The 21,632-nt window shown below is 33.3% G+C and overlaps 1 protein-coding gene across 2 annotated transcripts in view; it reads right to left on the bottom strand.

Moving 5' to 3' along the window:
* Positions 1-1,208: 1,208 nt before the first annotated feature.
* MAP3K21 (mitogen-activated protein kinase kinase kinase 21) overlaps positions 1,209-21,632 on the bottom strand; it is a 59,831-nt gene continuing 39,407 nt past the window's right edge. Inside the window, exons 5-10 of one of the 2 annotated variants that reach the window (XM_074262418.1) lie at positions 16,917-17,157; positions 13,044-13,166; positions 7,187-7,337; positions 6,714-6,811; positions 5,434-6,207; positions 1,209-4,041 (exon numbers count right to left, since the gene is read on the bottom strand). In XM_074262418.1, coding sequence (XP_074118519.1) covers positions 3,623-4,041; positions 5,434-6,207; positions 6,714-6,811; positions 7,187-7,337; positions 13,044-13,166; positions 16,917-17,157 — 1,806 coding nt within the window. In that variant the 3' untranslated portion in view covers positions 1,209-3,622. The remainder of the gene's footprint in view (positions 4,042-5,433; positions 6,208-6,713; positions 6,812-7,186; positions 7,338-13,043; positions 13,167-16,916; positions 17,158-21,632) is intronic. The other variant, XM_074262419.1, reaches the window with a different exon arrangement.

Raw genomic sequence — 21,632 nt, 5'->3', positions numbered from 1 at the left:
CTACTCATCCTCGCTTTGATCCTTAGCACAGGGCATTCTAACATTCTATAAATTTATAATAAAATATTAGTCATCCTAATATACTAGATAATCATATGAACTGTGCTTGCAAGGCCATTTCTTTAAAAAAAAAAGAAAAGCATTTACTGAGGCTTAGTTTCTATGACTTAATTATTAATTAAGCTATCATGGAAGTGGTAGGGGCTTGGTCTTTACATGCATCCTAAGATTTTCATAAGGAATAAAGGTAAACTCAGAACTTTTTATTACACTGTGACAAAATTACAAAGAGAATCCCCACTCCCTAAAAAAAAAAAAAAAAAACACTTTCAGATAAACATAAATATTTAATAAAGAAATATGTAAAGAGAAAAATGAACTAAATTTAAGGTACAATTTGTTATTAATAATCCAACTAACCATGCCCAAACAGCAGCAAAATAAAAACTTTCTGCATCTCTTAAATTATAGATTAATTACTCTGTAGTTTGATATAGGAAACCCTAGGATACGCTCCCTTCTGTTCCCAAAAAGATGAGAACTGTATCAGGCATATTTTTAGCTATTTCATATTTCATCTTCTAAACACGGATTAGTAGCTATTGTATACTGCTTGAAATTTGTTGGTAATTCTAAAATTATTTAAATGAACTCATCAAATAGATACTTTATCAATTTCAACTTGGCTCTGGGAGAAAAGCTGCTTTTTGTTGTAAACTGCCTTCCAGAAGAGCTCAAAGATGTAACAATTTTGCCCTGTATTAAAACATAATGCTATTTAAAAGACATTTATGCAAAATATAACAAGATTTCAAATAGTCCAGGGTGGAGAAATTTTAAATGAGTCATTGTAGTCAAAAGCAAAAAATACAAATACCCACCTAGTGGCAACCTTCTCCTCTCTGAATCTGTCTCAGCTGGTCTTCAGACAGAAGGTACATGATCCATGAAATGCCTGAGTTTTAGCTTGGTAACTTGCCCAGAGCTTGTGTCTTAGTTAAAAAAGCATTTGTCAAGTACCAACTATGGGCCAAGATAAAAGTTGCAACATTCACCATAATTTACATGTGTATTTTGAGGCATTTTATTTATCAACAGGACTGATATTTATCTTTTGAAAGTTATTTTTATCACTGACTACAAAATGAAGTATCACAGAATTCTTGATTTAAGCATTCACAGAAAGCCAAAGCCACTGAGCAGCAGACTATTTAAAAAAAATTTATTTTTTAAAAAAATACAACATATGTAAACATCTTTCAGTCATAAGGCTTTGTAAAACAGCATATCAAGTAGATAACCTTAAATTTCTGCAGTATAAGCACCTTATATCATTTACTAACAGTGATCGCCTTAATTTATCTTTTATCCTAGTAAGACTATTCAATCTACATGAAAATAAATACAACTATATTATGCTACAGACAGCAACACATTAAAAGAAATCACAAATTTACAACAGATCTTGATCATCTCCCCCACTTCCCTACCTCAATATCTGTGTAGTGGCATAAATCCATTCTTCGATAGATAATTGCCTTTATTTATAATACATTTTCATATCTCAGTTCATCAGAAGGAAAACTGGCCTAGAGAAGCTACTAAAGAGTGTAAAGGATGTATGGTTAGAAAAGGAAACATTATAAGGGAATACAATGCAAACATTTGTTGTTTTTGTAGAACTAAAATTATAGGTAAGTAATTTAAGTGGTGGTTTTTTGCATAAAATCATTATTTTAGGCATTTCCTGCAATTTTGTCTGTTACATACACTAATGGTTGAAAACTAAGTGGCCAACAGTGTTGGTGTGATGTATTTATAAAAATCAAAATCTAGCACTCATAATTCAACAAATTGCCAAAAACTGAAACTTAAGTATACAGTGAACAATGATATAATAAAAATAATAATGAATTAAAGTACCTGAGACTTCACTGTTAACCTAGAGATTGTTTCCCTCAGGATAAAATGTACATAGTAATATAATTCTTTTATATTCTGTTTGTAGTACCAAAAACATTAGAAAATATATTCAAAAGATATAGCTTTATAATTTAAGCTACCATTTCTTTTTTTAAAAACTGTTTATCTATGCACTTCAAACCTGAAATTTTAATTTTCAACCACTAAAATTTCAGCTTAGTAAAATGTGCCTATTTAACTGGAGTAGAAATTTAAAGAAAAAAACTAAACAATATTACTTTTAAAAATTTATGGCAATTAAAAAAATAAGTGTGCTTTCAAATTGATAGTAGTAAACAGAGGTGACAGTTCACAAAATACATTTTCTTAGAAAGAAGTGATCATAACAAGAGCACCATCATCCAAATAGAATTATAATTTTTAACAAATCAATAATCCATGAAATTCTTAATTGTACTCAGGAACACATTCTATATTCCCATTCCTGAGTAATTTCTATTTGTTTTTGTCTTTTAAACAAATATTCAAGAGTACCTGAAATATCAATTAATTTTGTAAAATATTTAAGTTTCAAGAGCTGATCTCTGATCTTGAAATGTGTTTATTTAAATAATGAATTCTATCTGATTTATGATGCTGGGTAATTTTGCCATTGCTTAAATTTTTACCTTTGAAATAAAGTTTCATTTATATTCAGTTTACTTTTACCAAAAATAGTTCTAGAGAATAAGAGTTGTGCGTTTTCAGATACCAAATAAGATAGTCATTTTTATTTTATGAAAGAATTTTAGAATGCTCTTTCATCAAGGGAAAAGCCAACTGAAAAATCTTTTTTTAGTGGGTATAAGATAGTCATTCAGACATCATTCAGATATATTAGGTTCCTCATAAATTCTAAATGCCTCTAATGAGGCATATTCAGTAAGATTTACTCAAAACAGTGGTATGTTACTACATTATCTGCTTGACAATCACAATGTTAAAATTAGGTAGTTTATCACATTAATTTCATTCACCCATCTTCGAAATTAGTCAATGTTAACAAGGCATTGTGGAATTAGAGACAGTCACCTTCAAAGCCTAGAATATATGGGTTTGCACCTCTGCTTCATCTTGGTTGGGCAACTCCAGTGTATCGCCTAATCTCTCAGTATTCTAGGTAATCTCTAAGCTTGGAAGTTGCTGAAAAGAGATCAAATTAGAGGGACTCACCTGAAAGATTTTGATATTCTAGTGGGTTTTTGCATCACAACATTCACAATTAAAAATTTATATCACTTTATTCTTTTTTTGAAGAAAGGGGAGAAAATAGTTCAAGGCATTATAATTTTTAGAAAGTTTGTCTTTTTTCCTTTTTGTGACTGGGAATAAAGAGGGAGAAAAAGAGAAAACAATCCTAAAAGGTAAGACTGATCAAGAAAGACTCTATCCAGCATAAAACTTTTACATCATTGTGCATTTCTAGGTTTACACTTTTGTGCATTTCAAGTTACTAGGTGTGGTTCCAGTGAAAAGACAATAGAGGCAAGCTAACAACAATAGTTATATTTTCCCAAAAGTCAAGATATCTACTACTGTTTTGGTAACATGGCCACAGCTTTTGAAAATACAGCAGCATGAAACATTAGAAGGTAGACACATGATTTTAAGTCATTCTCATTAAAAACAGAATGCTTTTAAAAGCATAAGGCACTTAAAATTAAGACAGAAATTCTTTCTCCAGTTCATATATAGACGGCCGATTCGTTTTGCTCTTCATTCTGCATAGAGGCACAGTGTAATCCCTGTTTTGACCTTCCACATCAATGTCCAATAGTGAGGGTACATGGAATTTAGTTCTTTCCTTGGTACTAAGTAGACAGTCAGCACTTGGTCCTGGATTACCTTTTAAAGAGTCAGTCTCAGTAGGAGGAGGCTTTGCACTTTCTGGAAGAAGTTGCTGAGAATTCAATCGACTTCTCAGAGAAGAAGGGCGAGGTCTGGGTATGATACTGACAGCACTTTGTTTTTCAAGTAGGACCTCACTTGGCAGATTTCTCTGATGAACAGATGGAAAGTGCAGCATTCCAGAAACTTGAAGAATTGGCAGTTCTGAGGCTCCATTGGTTGAACAAGTAACTATGAAAATGACAAGACAAGAGGCAATTAGAGGAATTTTGGTTTCTATTTTTAAAAAGTCACTGTATAAAATAACCATAATGACTAGATCAACTAAGTAGTCATTTGAAAGTGAGTCTAATAGAAAAATGATGGGCAAACACCAGAAAACTACCATCTCATACACACTGGGACACTGAGTATTTTGCTTGAAGATCAAATGGCTGACAGTTTGTTATACAGCATTGGAAAATGTAGTGATACTGAACCAAAAATATTTCAAAATATTAGCATTATTAAAAAAATCATAGTTTTTAAAGTAAATTTTTATTTTAAAAGTATCTATTTATTATTCTGAAATTAATTTTTAAAAGCAGCTATGATTATACAAGCTGAAAATAAGCAAATTTTCTTTCTCTGTGATTGACTCTGGGACAGTTGTAGGTTTCAAACATTGGCATCACCTGAGCATAATATTATTTTTCAGTGATTCACACTTGGCTGGCAAATGCTGATTACTTTTCTTTTGTTGTAAGATAATCTAGTTCCTTATGGATTTAAACAGGATTCTATATGACTTCCACACAATAGGTACTTTATTGAAATGAATTTTTCCATGGTCATTCTTTCATTCAAATATGTAAATTTATTTTACTATTCTATTAATGCTCTAAGAGTTTTGTAAGTAAGAGCTTTACTAACTTTTCAAAAGTACCTGAATATGAACCATTTGGTGCTCTGAGAAAAGTCAATATGGAAATCAGAATATTCACTGGTAGAAAGGACTATGACAGGGAGGAGGATCTTGGTCCTTGAAAGTATTGATATACCACTCTTAACTACTCAAGTCTAATTTTCAGACTATCACTATATCAACCAATAACAGAAAACAATCTTATATATTATAGCCTAATTATAGTTATTAGTGAAATTAATGGGGGTTAGCTGTGGCCATATATCCTGTTGAACTGCTTGCTAGCTGTGTTGATATATCTGATATGGGGAAGTATTGAGAAGGGATTTGCCTTTACTAATAAAGTAAATTGCCTTTACTAATAAAGACTGGCAACTGGCAACTATTCTGCAGCTTTAAGTCTTACAGAGTTGCCAAGGTTAATGAGAGGTAGTAGCGTTCTCAGGATCACAGAACCAGGATACATGAGAAGTAAGATGTGAGCCCAGGATTTCCTGACTCTACAACCAGTGCCCATTTGCTGCTCCCACAGCCCCTCATTATCAGATGGCTAAATTAGTTCTCTCTGTAAGGAACAGTACAAGTGTATTTTAGGGAGAAAAGGAACTGGACCCGGAGTAGGAAACTCTAGCTAAGGCATCGGAGTATCCCTGAATAACTAATTTTTATCATGTAAGATAGGTTTTATTTTATATCTTTGCATATTTTAAATGATTTACCTGAAGTCTGAAAAGCATTTCCATCAGATACAGTCCGTCTGTGACGTGATGCCCTCATTTCTGATGAAGCATTATTTGGCACATTTCCAGATACTTGCTTTGTGAAAGGAAAGGAAGGCACATTCTTTGACAAGCTGTGATCAGTCACAACTCCTGAAATTGCAGCAGGCTCACAGTTACTTCCCTGAATTACAGGGGAAACTCCTATAATGGGACTGTCTCTACCACAAGTACCCACAAATGTGTCTTCACTGTCTGAGTGTAGCAAACATTTTGTGGAGATGGAAGGCATGGACAGGAGGTTCACAGTGTTTGATGATGGGCTTAATGATGGGATATTAATATCTTCTCTTTTAGATTGTGTTCTAGTAGGACTGGAACTTCTTCGTAATTTAGAAGCACGCTGAAATATTTTATCACGTTTCTTCTTATCCTCTTTGGGCAACAATTCATCAGGAGGTTGTGCCTTATTTAGTTCCCTAATATCCAGTCCCAAAGCTATAGAAGCCAATAATGCAGCACACCCATATAATGCAGATTCAGTTTTCTTTTTGGGGGTTGTTCTGCTAAGACTATTTGTGGGAGTCATTTGGGGAGTGCTGGCTGCAGAACTTGCAGAGGTTCCCTCTTCAAAGCTTTCAGGTTCTATAGTGTTATCTCCCTGATCATCTTTCCAAAGAGGTAGATCAACATAGGCCTGATTCGTCACTTTCATTTGCTTTGGTCTTTTGTTGTCCAGTCCATCTGGGAAAAGTTTCTGTTCTGGAGAGATACCTAAATTAGAAGCATAGGTTCAAATATAGGAGGAGAGGGAGAAGGGGAGTACCTTTAAAAAAAATTAAGATTTTTTTTTTTTTGTTTTTACATCACCTCCATTTCCCAATGTAATAACCTTGAATATCTTTTAAAATAAGTTAGTTCTGAGTTACAATGGAGAATTCAAGCTACAAATGCAATAAAATGAATGGATCCATAATAAAAAAATAAAGTGACAGAGACTCTTATTTTAGTATTGAATCCCAACCTAATAAAACAATGAATTCTAATATATATACCATGAAGTTCCTTCCTAAGAAGATGAACTAACAAGGGGGAAGGGGGGAATGGGAAAATTCTCTAAAGACAGAAGAGATTACATGCTATACCAATTAAATACTCCCTTCCCCCAAAAAATATATATATATATATTCTTCCCAACACAAAAGTAAAAAAACATTTAAAAAGCTCAGTCTAACACAAACACCAAGTTCTGAATCTAGAACCATTAAAAGTACATTTACCTTGTTGGTCCACAAATAATGAAGCTAAAGGCACAGTTTTCTGGTTTTTCATTAAGATTGTTGACCAAGGATTATTGCCATCTGAAAGGGGTCTTACTCTGAAAAATAAATATGTTTTTTTCTGACATGACAGAATAATACAAATTAGTTTAGTAACAGAGTAAAATCCAGTTAGGCCATGGAGAAAGTGATTAAAGAATAATGTTAAGTTTTAATTTTGAAGAGCAAAAGAATAAAATCTAATCAGGCTATCAATTTTTAAAAATGGCTAACAAAGAATGATCAATGTAATAATCCACATAATATCAAAATGAGTAAGCAAAAAAAAAAAGATGAAAATAAACACTCATGATGAAAATTTAAATCTTCTTAAAGGCAAGACCTACTAACTGAATGATCAGATAAAATCAGCTCTAAAGGCAATGATACTAATCATATTACAAAATGTAAAAATCAGTAATAAACTAAAATACCTTTCTTTGCAGTCAGTACGTTCTTTTGTTTGAATTGAACTTGGTCCCCACGTACAACCCTTCTTTTTGAAGTTTCTCTTCACATCTTCAAATTCTTCTTGGCGACAAGCAGTACTTTTGCCCCAGGTTCTATTGCTTTCATCTGAGGTGACTATATACAGAGAAAAATCAATCACAAATCTCTTCATTGCTTTGTTAAAGTAATCAAATAAATTTAAGAAACCAAATCTCCAGTAGCATCTTCTTACTTAGATGCTTATCAAAAGGGTTTAAATACCTTCTAGGAAATGATTTACTTCACCCAAAGCTATCACAAAATGCTTTTTTTCAATTAATAAAAATGTAGCAACAGAATGAATAAAATAATTAGTAAAGATGTAAATTAAGAAGAAAGTAGATCTGGACTTATTTTCACATACGGTGACATACATGATTTTCCATTTTTTATATGAATAAAGAAAATCTAACTAAGCATTTAATTTTTATTTTATTTAGTAAAATAATTTCAGTGAGATACTAAGATGTCCAATTTGTGACATTAAAGTTTCTTTCAAAGTTGAATTAGAGAACTTCACATTAAAGTTTATATTTAAATGCTCAGTCTTCACCAGCAGTTTAACTATAATTTTAAAAAAAATTAAGTCACAAAAAAAAAAAAAAAAATACCCTTTATAATTTAATTATGTCTTGCCTTTTTTCATTCCCTCACAGGAAAGTACATATTCACTTGTGATATCTACATCTTGCTGGTACACATATATACTGTTTCTCCGGTCATGAGAAGTACTTACATCTGATTTTGCAATCACTAGGGAAAAATTGTTACTATTATTATATACTTAATAAATAAATATATAAGATTCAATTTGGCATTGCTACCAAATAGAGCTCCATATGCATCTTAGATGTACCTATTTGGTCTCCCCACATTAGACTGTAATGTCTTTAAAGAGAAGATTTAGTTGTTTTTCTCCTTTTGCACCTCAAATACTTAGCATAGTACCTGGCACATAGTAAATGCTATATAAATACTTGTGTGTATGTGTTCACAAATGTAAGTAAACAAATATATGCCATGTATACAGGTATAATAACTGAAACCTTTGGAATTCTGGAATACCCAAAGGAAAGTAAAAAAAAAAAAAAGTTTCAGAGACAAAATTCACTTCATTTAATTTTCATCTTATTGCTAATTTTTTTTCCTAACTAGATATAGAACTTCTGGCTCCCACCATGAATACAGGATGGACAATCAACAAGAACAGATTAAACTCTTACTATCTTTAGATCACTGTTAACTGCTAGGGAAGTGACTCCTGGCTTCATGAAACATAGAGTCACAGAAATAAAACAAAATCACCATGTTATGTTACTGTTAAACACTGGGAGTGAGGGAAATGAAGATTTGAATCCTACCTCTGATACCAAATAAATAACAGTGGGCAAGTCATTTAACCTTTAAGAACCTTAGTATTTATATATGAAAATGGGGAAGATATTTGCATCATAATGCTGTGATAAGAATCCAATGAGAAGATGTATATAAAATCACATTAGAACTATATATACATGTATTTCATGAAGTGTATGATGAAAAAAGTTTATTTAGAACTGGATACCAAGAAAGAGAAATCCCCAAAATCTAATGCAGTTTACACTTATTAAAGCCACATACATACATCCTGAATTTATGTACCTATGTGCTTATCATATCTTCTCCTATCATCCTCACATCAGCCCTAGTAGAAGCCCAGTAAGGTTTGAGAGGGTATAGATTGTCTCTTTTGGTACTGTATATTCCAAATAGGAGATGCTTAATAAAAGCTTGTTGATGATGGCTATTCAAGTTGGTAAAATGGTTTTTTGGAGGAATAAAGATGATGCAGTATTGCCAGTTTTAAAGGCAAACCTGCACAGACTCCAGTTAATATGGAGGTTCAGTAGGCAACACAAAAATATGATAGGCGTGAAGTCAAAATGGCAGAGAGTAGACAGGTGTTTGAGTTCTTATTGGCTTCTCGTATATAAATCCTAGATCAAGCTTCTGAACGGGGTTTGGAGGACAGAACTCACAAATTTCCAGTAAAAGATGTTTTGGAAAAACTTCAGGAAAAGTCTTTCTCAATCGGGCAGGGAAGGGAAGGGAAGGGAGAGGCAGGGTAGGTAAGCTTCCATGTGCTGGGGGAATCTAGTGGGAGCCTCATAGACAAAAGGCAGCAGTGCTGGCTACTCTGTCCTGGTTCAGGACAGTGGATCAGCAGACTAGCTGTGAGACCTCCAATGCAACTACAGAATGCAACTGAGCCTCTGAAGTCCAGCATAATATTCCACACCCATCTAACAGAGGCAGCCCCATGACAATATGAAGCTGCTATCTCTTATAGAGGAATCTTGGGACAATCTCATCTTTGCACTAAGATCAAACTTCAACTTTTAAAAATAAGCACGAAAAACAAAAAGACCACAGATAGCTTTTATGGAGACAGGGAAGAACAGACCTGAGGACACTAAAGGCAAAACATCAACAGATTAAGCCTCAAAGACTGATCTAAGTTGGTCCCCATCTCACAGGGCCCTCTTGGAAGAATTCCAAAAGCATCTTAAAAGAGATTTGGAAGAAAAATGGAAAAAGAAAATGAGAGCTCTGGAAAAGGAAACAGATAATAACTGAAGAAAACCACTCCTTAAAGAATAATTTTGACAAAATGGAAAAAGAAAAACAACTCCTTGAAAAACAGAATCTCTGAATGGAAAAAAATAGCCAATGAATAAAAGAACTCATTTAAAAATCCAATTGACCAAATGTCAAAGGAGATAAAAAAGCCAAGTGAAGAAAACAGTCACTAAAAATTAAAATTGAACAAATGGAAGGGAATGACTCAAAGAGACATCAAGAATCAGTCAAACAAACCAAAAAATTGAAAATATAGAAGAAAATGTAAAATATGTCATCGGACAAAACAAATAACCTAGAAAATATATCCAGGAGAGTCAGTCTAAGACTTAATGGACTACCTGAAAACCATGAGGAAAAAAAGAGCCTAAAAATATTTCAAAAAATTATCAAGGGAAACTTCTCTGATGTTCTAAAACTAGAGAGTAAAACAGCTATTGAAAGAATCTACCCACACCTCCTGAAAGCATCCAAAATGAAAACTCCAATGAACATTGTAGCTAAATTCCAGAATTATCAGATCAAGGAGAAAATAATGCAAGCAGTTACAAAAAAACAATTCAAATATCAAGGAGCCATAATCATGATTACCCAGCATGTAACAGCTTCCACTTTAAAGGATCAAAGGGCCTGGAATATGATATTCTGGAGGGCAAAGGAACTTGGACTGCAGCCCAGAATCAACTATCCAGCAAAATTAAGCATTAACTTTCAGAAGGAAAGATGGACACTCAATGAAAGAGGAAATTTTCTTTTATTTTTTGATAAAAAGACAAGAGCTGAACAGAAAATTTGATCTTTAAAAACAGAGCTCAAGAGAAGCATAAAACGGTTAAAAAGGGAAGAAAAAAAAAAAAACAATGTTTTTTAAAAGTTAAAATGTTTACATCTCTATATGGGAAGATGACATATTTAACTCTTGAGAACTGTAACATTGTTAGGGGTATATTTAGAGGGCATAGGTATAATTTGGCTTTATTGTGAGGATATAAAAAAGAAGCTATGGGTGATTATCTCAATAAATATAGAAAAGGCATTTGATAAAATTCAACGCCCATTCCTATTAAAAACACTAGAGAGTATAGAAATAAATGGACTTTTCCTTAAAATGATCAGTAGCATCTATTTAAAACCATCAGTAAGCATCATATGTAATGGAGATAAACTAGAACCATTCCCAGCAAGATCAGGGCTGGAAAAAGGTTGCTTACTATCACTATTACTATTTAATATTGTATTAGAAATATTAGCTTCAGCAATAAGAGAAGGAAAAGAAATTAAAAGAATTACAGTAGGTAATGAGGAAACTCATGTGACTAAACTGTGCTTTTTGAAGGGAAAGTTCCCACTTGCTAAAACCTTATGGCGGAAGCTATAAGAAGTGGAGTACAAGGATCCTTCCCATTAGGGCCACCTCAAAAAGTTTTTATCATACATTCCCTGGAAGAGCTTGATCCTCTTATGTTATTAATAAAACTATGATTGTCCCCTGACTAAAATTTCTTAATAAACATGTTAAATTCAATGTGCCTCAAAGGACTGACAGTCCAGAGTAAATTTAAAAAAAGAGGAGATAGAGCATAATGAAGAATAACTCAATTGCTCATATCCTCCAAGGAATTTTCTAAATCAGCTCTGTTTACTATTCCACTCTAGGCCAATGGATATATCACCCTCAATAAAGCCTAATTATTTAGAAGAAATACGCTTTCTGTCAAAAATAATGTGAGATCACAAATCACTGCCCTAAGTGTCTTATGTCTATACATATGATAACTACTAAAACAGGTATATACATGAAACAGAATTTACCAGGATTTAAGATTATTTTTCTGATTTGAAGTCAATCACCTTTGGAAGAAACATAACTTTTTTTTTAAAATTCTAGTAGATTTTCATCTAGCACCTAATTTGATACTTGGCTTAGCACAAGCAAAGGTAGATGAACATTATTTCTTGTTAGACAATTTTTTTTCCCCCCTGGGGAGAAGAAAAGGAAAGGGAGAAAGGGAGAATAGGAGTGGAGGGGGGCAATTAGAGGAGAAGAGCAAAGGGGAAAGAGAATGTAAATACTACCAAGACAATGTGAAAATATAACAGATAATTTTAAAATAATTTTCTTGTCTCTGATATCATCTATACTAATATAATTGAAGCAGGAAATAACAGCAAGCATCAAAATCCTGGAAAGGTTGATTATTTTCATAAAGTATTTATTCTTGGAGTAAGCATTATATCTGGGTAAATATTATCTGTCACAGCATATTAATTTCCATGCAGATTTTTAAAGCACAAAATTGCACTAAGACTTTTGGGACACTGTGTTTATGCATAAAGATATGTATATATTTATCTATATAGATAGATACATACATACAAATATATATATATATATATATACGTGTACATGCATTTTATACATATACAAATCGAACTATGACTAGTATGCTGATCTTAGCTTCTACTGCTGATACTTAGCTTCTAGTATTAAAAACTCTTCATTCTACTTCAAAATCTTCATTTTCCCAGTCAGATGATTATAAGTTTATAGTATTCATCTAAATATCTAAAGCTATGTGCTTTTGTGGTTTTTTTCTTCTTATGGTATTTAAGAAACTGTATTGAAACCAAAAAAAAAAAAAAAAAAAAAAAAAATTAACTTTGAATTCCAAAAATGTGACAGATATCCCAAAAAAGAACAATTTCCTGAGGTAGTAGCAACTTCCCTTCATTAGAGGTCTTGAAGTAAATGCCAGATGGACACTTGTTAGGTGTATTATAAAGAAGATTTCAATTTAGATATGGGTTGGTGACTAATTGACCTCTGCTGCCTGCTGGCTCTGATATTCTGTGATTCCCAGGAAGCCCAAACCAACTTTTCATTTCTTTGCCTCCCTCCCGCCAGGCAATTGAGGTTAAATGACTTGCCCAGGGTTACACAGCTAGAAAGTGTTAAGTGTCTGAGGCCAAATTTGAACTCCAGTCCTCCTGAATTCAGGGCTGGTGCTCTATCCACTGCGCCACCTAGTTGCCCCCTCCCAACTTATTTTCAAAATTCTAAACACTTTTTATTAATGAAAATAATCAAAAATAATTAATAAAAATAATGCAAAATAAGTATCATAATAGATTGAATTTATTTATGTAATAGTGAGAAGAGGAGGGAAGAAGTCTCCAACTTACGCTGTATAGCTCGAAGACGAGGAATTATTGTTGGACTACTTGGTGGGCTAGAACTGTTACTGTTTAAACTTCTTCGTTTGTCCAAATTTGGGGAAGCCTGAACTGTTATTTTATGCTGGAAATCTGTGGGATAAAAAAGTAAACAATGCTGAATTTCCATTTCAGGTATAGAAATGATTCTTTTGGCATATAAATAAAGTTTTTTTGTTTTTTTGTTTGTTTTAAAAGACAGTTTGGAAAATGACATATAACATAATCTATAGCACTTTCCTAAAAAAAAACAAAAAACTTTTGAACGTAATTTATAGCACTTGATTTTGCCTATAAAAATTAGTTGTATGTAGAATGAGGGAATTAATAAAAATAATTTATAAGGCAACTAGTTCATAGTACAATGGCATAAATATTGTACAACAAGATATGAGAGGAAAATAGTTTTAAGTTCTTTAAGAGAAGAAAAGCATGTTGTTGCATTCTATTACATGACCAAAAAAATATGGCTGTTAGGAAGTATTAAATATAAGTCTGACAAACTGTAAAGACAGAGTTAATGAGGCAAAAAAAAAAAAAAAATTGGCTAATTTCTAATAAAAGCAGAGTATCTTTTTCTCCAAAGATTTCCAAGTATTGTTAAAAACAAGCAAACAAATCATGTCATTTTTGCTAAAAATTATAACCTCTCCTGAGTGCTTTATTTTCTAGAATCAGAATTTAAATCTTTGGATCAAAGTTCTTCCCTTCAGATGACATAGATTAACCTTTTATGATAAAGTGCACTGATGTTCCAAAGTGCTAGTATTTGGGTTTAAATCATGCCTATCATTAAATATCAATGTGAACTTAGGCAAGTCATTCAATCTATGCCTCATTCTCTTTAGTTTTCAAGACATTTAAACCTTTTAAAAAGATAAATCATCTTATTATTTACCTATTAAACTTTTTAGGCATTCCATACAAACTGCCATCATCTGTTCTATTTGTGGGGGAGTAGGAGAGAGGAAGACAGATGAGGACAATAGATTTCATAACAAGCTAGCACCATCTTGTGGACCAGTATATAACAATATTGGATTTTATGATACAATAAATTTACTCTTTCCTTCAGAGAAAAAAGGCAGCACAGATCAAGAGCCAGAAGTCTCTATCCTTCTCCATTTACAAATATAGAAACTGAGGCAAAGTCACTTGCTTATGATCACAAAGGGGAATCAAGAGGCAGGATTTGAAGTTGGGTCCTCTGATTACAAATTTACTCTCCATTATACCATGCTGGAGTTATTTTTAGATTTTTAATTATAGTTCAATTAGGAGTCTTTTTTCAAGAGCCAAATTGCATGTTAATATCTGATATCCTGATTTAATTTTTTGACCAAAAATGTCTCCTTTTCTCAGATAAGGAAGAAAAAAAGACTCATGAAGTATGATGCTGGAATGAAATCACTCTGGTATGAATTTAAGTCTGTCTTTATCTTCTCTGGATGTAAGCCAAGGTGTGCTTTAAGAAGAAAGCAAGTATATACTGAGTGATATTTCATAGAGAGAGCATTATAGAGACTTGGGTTGGTACATTTTCACCTTTTTTTTTTTTTTAATAAAATGGTTTTAAAATAAGTTTCCCCAAAGGGCTTCTAGACTTTGAAATGAAAGGGACATCAAAGGCCATCCTGGGCAATCCCCTCATTTTAGAATTTTAGGCATCTTGTTTAAAGTTATCAGGGCAGTAAGTGGCAGATGGAGGATTTGAAACTCAGTTCCGTGACTTCAAATCCACTGCTTTTGTTCTACTTTGCCAACATGTATGTTGCAAAGAAAACATATCTGCTTTTGAGATATTCCTACTAAATATTTTTAGACACATTACAGAAGAAGGCCCCAAGGTCAAGGAGGTAAAAGATCTCATCTTTTCAGTCATCCGGCTAGCAAATATTTATTATGCACTTATTATATAACAAGCACAGTGCAAAGCATTGAGGACACAAAGAAAGCTAAGAATAGTTTACATTCTAAGGGAGGAGACAGCATATAAATAACTATACATACCAGCAGTATGAGTAAATGGTAGATCACTGGAAAGGGGAAGTTACTAGAAGCAAGGGGGATGAGGTAAGACCTCCTGCAGAAGGTGGAATTTGAGCTACATTTTGTGGGAAGGCATGGAAGCCTAGAAGTAGAAATGGGGGTTAGAGCATCCACTGTGGGAACAACAGCCAAATACAAAGCTGTAGAATCTACATCAAAGGCCATCCTGGGCAATCCCCTCATTTTAGAATTTTAGGCATCTTGTTTAAAGTTATCAGGGCAGTAAGTGGCAGATGGAGGATTTGAAACTCAGTTCCGTGACTTCAAATCCACTGCTTTTGTTCCACTTTGCCAACATGTATGTATAGAAGGTACTCTGGTTTGGATATATTGTATTTATTATACCTATGGGACAGACTGATCAAATGACAGATTTGACATCTAATTCAAGAACTCAAAAAGGCAGTTGTCAATATGGGACTCAGGAGAGAGTCAAAGGCTGAATAATAACTGAACCCACAGGAGCTGAGGTGTTTATCTCATAGTTATATTGGAAAGCAAAAAAAAAAAAAAAAAAAAAGGCAAAAGTAGAAACTTAGGGAATACCAATAGCCAGAGTATGTGAAAAGATGAAGAAAAGAAATGAGAAGGAACAATCAAATAAAAAGAGTTAAGAGAAAGGAAAGAGTAACCAGAGAAATGATCTACAGTGTCAGGTGCTATGGAGAAATCAAGAATGATAATTAAGAAAAGACCCTTACACAGGGCAATTACAAAATCACTAGTTATTCCAAAGAGAGCAATTACAGTTAGATGATGAAGTCAGACACCAGATTACAGAGGGTTTACAAAATCTTAGTGAGAGAGTGAAAGGGAATGACTGGAAAACTCAAGGAGAGACAAGAAGGTCTGAAGAGTGGGATAAAGAAGTGATTAGGGAAGATCAGAATTTCTGTTTGCTGTAATGATTCTCTGCAGCCTCATTCAGGAGCAAGTGAGTAAGAGTGATGGAGAGAAGTGGTTAAAGTAATATCAGAAGTTAGATGGAAGTTTTTTGGGACAGACAAAGAGAATATTCAAGATCTTCCCTTGAAGTTTAGCCTCCTGGCAAATGGAAACGTGATCTGTGAGACCCAAGAAAGTCATACTCAAAAACAATCAGGAGCAGGAGAGATCAAGGTGCCTTGTTTGCCTTGCTGATTCCTGGGGCAGTCATCTGCACAGTCTCTCCAAACCTCTTCATGAAGAAAGAGAAAGCAAGAGAAACTTGATGTACCTGTTGCTATGACTAAAGGCTGGTGAGAGTGGGAGATCCAATAGTCAAACCTAGGCCCTCTAATTCCAGATCCATCAATTTACTGCACCACACACTGACACCTACCAAAAGAATTCACATCAAGATAGAACAGTATTTCTGTAAAATTTTAATGATTCTGAATGCAGCAATTAACCAACAAGCAACTACTGAAGGCAATTTGCTGAGATGCTAAAGAGGTATAAATTGGACTAGATGGTCCTTGAAAGCTTTTCCAACTCTGGGATTCAGTGGATCTGACATATCACACACAGGTACCATTAACTACACAGAAAGACAATATAATTGTATCTTTATGGTTGCCTCTTATGACCATATGAATGGTTCGTTGTGATCACATGGAAGAGGTAAGAAAATATATCCCAACTTGTATTTTAAACCATCTTTGGTCTCTATGTAATAAGATTTAAAAGACAAAGATTCACAAAATTGTTTAGATAACTTAAATGTTAAAACTGGAACAAAGATCAAGAGCATTTTTATGCCAATACATGATAAATTTCAGACAAGACTTATCTTTATCAAAATCAAAATCACACCTGAGGGTAAACTAATCCGATGTCCATCTTTCAGTTTTAAACGGCTTCTCTTAAATTTTCCTTTCCTCTTTTTTACATTTGGCTTCTCTTGATTTAATTGGAATATCAAAATATTAAGTTCTCGTTCTAAAACATCAATCTCTCGTTCAGCTAGTTGTTGCTCACGTCTTTTTAACAATTCTTCCTGAGACTTCTGCTGAAGAGCTGCTCTAGTTAGCTCCTCTTCACGCGATCGCAGTTCCTAAAACAAGACAAAAAATATGTGCATATGTAGATATGTATATGTATCTATATATAAACAGAAAATTGAATTGTTTTTTGGAGGGAATCACATTTCTGATTTTTAAAATTTATACAAATAAGTTACTATTTCTACCAAAAAGCTAAGATTCCCATGCAAAAGTGAAATGTGGAAACATTTTTTCCCTCCCCACAATTATATAGTTATTTCAGTCTTCAAAGGGCAGATCTTTTTGTAGGTAGGAAAGTCAGTACTAAGACTTTTTCTGTACATAATTATTAACTTAGCCTAAACCCAAATGCCTCTGCACAGGCTCAGTCTTGCTCTTTGCATTTCTCTAATATGTACAAATGCTCTTGACTTGGCCCCTCTCATGCGAGTGACAAATTCCAACACATTTCAGTAGGTTCCATTTTTTAAAAGCCCAATAAGGAAAAATTCAAACTTGAAAAACAGATAAATTTAGGAAATTATTCACATTACAAAAGGAATCTTTACAGATACATTGGACTAAACAGACTTTCTTAATTGTTAGCAATTTGAATTGATCTTCACAGAACTCCTCACAGAGAAAAGAAACTTAAAACTAAAATATGATAAGCCTGATCAAACATTATAGTACATCATATTTCATATGTAAGGGAACAAATGTTCAAAAATTCACCTTCTTTCCAAATCTTCATAGGTTAAGAAATTTAAAAATACAATTTCATGAAAATGCTTTATAATTTATTAAAATTAATGCTGTTTAAAAAAAAAAAAAGAACAAGTATGAACTAAAAATTCACAGAGCATTTTACTTTACTAATTAATTCAACATCATACCTAAGTAATTCTATAATTTTAAACAACATTCATTCTCTAAACTTTTGCATTGTGTTTTGGTCTTTAGCTCTCTCCTTAGTGCTATATACCATTTTACTTTCTTTTCTAGATTATCCCACTATTAAATCAAGCATTGGCAGAGAAAGAAAGAAGTCCATTTATATAGATGCCAGCCACATTTCATCTTAAAATAGTCTATTAAAAGTTCTTGGGGGGAGGGAGGGAAAGAAGTGCAGCTAGATGGCAGCTAGATGGCGCAGTGGATAGAGCACCAGCCCTGGAGTCAAGAAGACCTGAGTTCAAATCTGTTCTCAGATACTTAACACTTTCCTGGCTTTATGGCTCTGGGTAAATCACAACCTCAACTGCCTCAGGGGGAAAAAAAAAGTTCTTTTTGAGTAACCACAGCTATCTTTCCAGATAAAATATTAGTCATAAATGTAAATACACTTTGTATTATAGTTTCTCATTACATAAAAACAGGTCACATTTAAATATGCCCCTCTTCTTCACCCTCGACCCCTTCTCCATTTAAGATTGAATTTGTGAAGAACCATATTGCAAAAGTTAGATTCACTGAGGCTGGAATAAGTCAAATTACATTAATGTCCCCAAAATTCCTGGTCCAGAAAGTATTTGTAAATAGATTCAAATGGAAATTTAATTCCAAATCTTCAAAGAAAAAATCCTAAAAAACCCTGCTCCTACCAAAAAATAAATAAAATAAAGATAAATCTTACTATAGGTATGGTAGCATATCAGTACAAAATTTTTTCCCTAATTTAGATCCAACTAACTCTACCTTTGCTAAAAGTTTACTTTTTCAATAACAAAAGAGGAAAGTATGGAGAAAGGGATTTACCAAGAGATAATATAAATAAGAATGCAGGGCAGAAGAGCAAATTTATTTAAAATGCTTTGAAGCACACTAGCTTTATTCAAATGACTTCTGGGCATAAAATACTATTCATCTTTAGAATGTATGAATTCAAGTTAAGATATCTACTTAATAACACTGGAAAATGTTGACCCCTTCTTATAAATTAAATTTACTCCTTTAAAAATATTTTACAATCCAACCTGTTCATTTTCTTTCAATTCAGCTTCCCCTAGTTAGTGCATATGAGTTTTATTCTAGCTTACTTACACTTCGATGATTTTTCTTCAGTTACCTAATTTAACTTAGCATTTTCTCTCCTTTCTCTCTTTTCTCTCCACCTTATATTAGTAGAGGGAGTTTCTTCATCTGGAAGTTCCCTATACCAATAGTCATTGACTAGCAGTATTTTTTTCAATATATTAGTATTAAATTAAATGCAATATAATAGAATTAGGTACCGAAAGGACTGGATTTTGCTTTTCTTTTTGATCATAGTTGGTGATTAAGAGTAATATTTTTTTAGTCCTGAGCATAGACAATGTCCTCTCAAAAATATGAGCCTCTGTTATGAGAAAGGCCAGATAGGTAAGAGGAAGCAGAAAAAGTTTATTTTCTTGAAATGAAAGGTTCTATGGGGAAAAGTTGCTTTTTAAAAACTGTTTAAGAGAAAATAAAAGATCAAACGAAAAAGCAAGGGGGAAAGTTTTTTCCTCTAATGGGATTTTAAACATTCAAAAAGAAATTAACAACAACAACATCAAAAAAAAAAAAAAAAAACCTCCATGAGTATTAAGGCCTTTTTGAATAGTTTCATATTAAAAAGCACACAGAGAATTAATTCTTTTAGTTGGTCAGATTACCAGTAGTAATATTTATTTAACTGCTTGGTACTAGTCATTCTAGTAATGGAAAATCCAGGTTCCTGGCAACAGATGTTAATCATTAACAGTAACATTATTTCTCACAGTGGATCAAACACAGGTGCATGCCCGCATGCACAAAGACAGACACACACAGATAAGAAGCCAAGAATCCCAGGAGGAACCAGTATCTATAGAGTCCTAGAGTTTACTTAACACACAAAAAAAGAGCCAAGTTGCTGACCATTAATTCTAAGTCTGATGTCTTTTATCTTAAACAGATGAACAAGACATATATGATGCTTTTTATTCCATCAAAAAATTAAAATGTTCAAACTGGTAAAAGTACTGTAAAACTACAAAATAAATTCAGAAGCTTGCAAAAAAACTATTTTAGTTTCATATAACAGCTCAAAAGTAAAGTAAAAGGCAAAAATACACAACTATCAAAAAAATCTAAAAAAAAAAAAAGAGAAGACATATCTAAATTTGACTGTTTAATTTTTTCTCAAAAGATATGTCTAATCATTTGTTTGTTTTCACAGACAAATTCTTAGTAAAAGCTGTCAATAAACAGTGTCTCTACTTTCTCATCCATCAGTAACCTCTAAAGTATCTGTGGTCTGGCCATTCTCTCCAATGACCCCTATGATGTCTTTACTGCTAAATCCAATGACTATTTTCCCCTAAATTGTTATTTTCTGACCGTCTTTAGCTTTTGATACTATTGACCACCCTCTTCTGAATAACTCCCTGGATTTTTGTGACACAGTCTTTCCCCAGCTTTCTTACCTGTCTAGCCACTTTTTCTTAGTTTCCCTGCAAGGATTATTAATTATATCCTGCCCTTAATACTTGTGTATAAAACCTAGGGCTTGATCCCTGGCCCTCTTTCTTTGCTCTTTTTGCATTGCCTCAGTCATCTCACTACTTAACATCAATGCTAAAGAGAAAACTTTCATATCTACATAATCAGCCTTCCTCTTTCTCCAACTTCTCAAATTTCTAATTGACTGGTGCTTATCTATTTTGATTTAGATGTCTCATAAACATCTTAAATTCAACATGTCTAAAGCCAAATTCATCATATAAGTTTCCTCAACCATCTTCTCCTCCCAACTCCTCCATTTCTTCTGAAGATGTCATCACCCAGTCCGGTCCCCACATCTGATGTCTTCCTTATTTCTGCCTATTGGTATTTACAACAGACTTCCAGTATCACTGGATCAATATCCAACAAAAAGAAGATGCAGAAGATACTAGAGAATTGTTAGCTCAGGATAAGAAGGGTCAGCAACATCAACACTGTATCCTCCCAGAAGGATGACAGGAGATATGGTAGAGAGGAGTAGGTGGGCAAAGAAAAATATGCTTCCCCAGTCAGAAGAACTAGTTGAATTCAGTGAATGGCATGGATGGAGGGAGAAAGCATAAACAAAAGAAGAAAAATCAATGAAGAATGGTGGCAGGCTCTGGAAGCAACAATGGAGCACAAGGGACAATGTACTCCTTCCCTCCTTATCCCTCGTGGTCAGGGTGGGTGGAAGGGTTTAGGGATCCAATGGAATGAAATCCAAGAGATGAGGTCCTTAAAATAGAACTGGTTTTAGTTACAAAGAACAAGTAAAAGGAATCTTAGTTGAAAAGTTCAAGGACATAAGGAAGTTTGTTTGGACTAGAACAGGGGTTTCTTTTAATACTCAGCTTGGAGGATTAGGTCCTATTAGGAGTAAAGGTTCAAGAAAACATAATATGTGTATGTAGTTTGCATCTAAATTTGGAACCATTCTTTAAAACTACTTAGTAGCATAACTGTTGCAAATACACATTGGTAAAAAATTTCCTCATCAATTTCCTAAAATGAATAATCACAGACCTGGACCAAAAGAAAAAAAATTTAATATCACAAG

Source organism: Sminthopsis crassicaudata, chromosome 4 (assembly GCF_048593235.1).
Source record: "Sminthopsis crassicaudata isolate SCR6 chromosome 4, ASM4859323v1, whole genome shotgun sequence".
In the NCBI taxonomy this organism is placed as follows: domain Eukaryota; kingdom Metazoa; phylum Chordata; class Mammalia; order Dasyuromorphia; family Dasyuridae; genus Sminthopsis; species Sminthopsis crassicaudata.
This window is presented reverse-complemented; position numbering and strand designations above follow the sequence as displayed.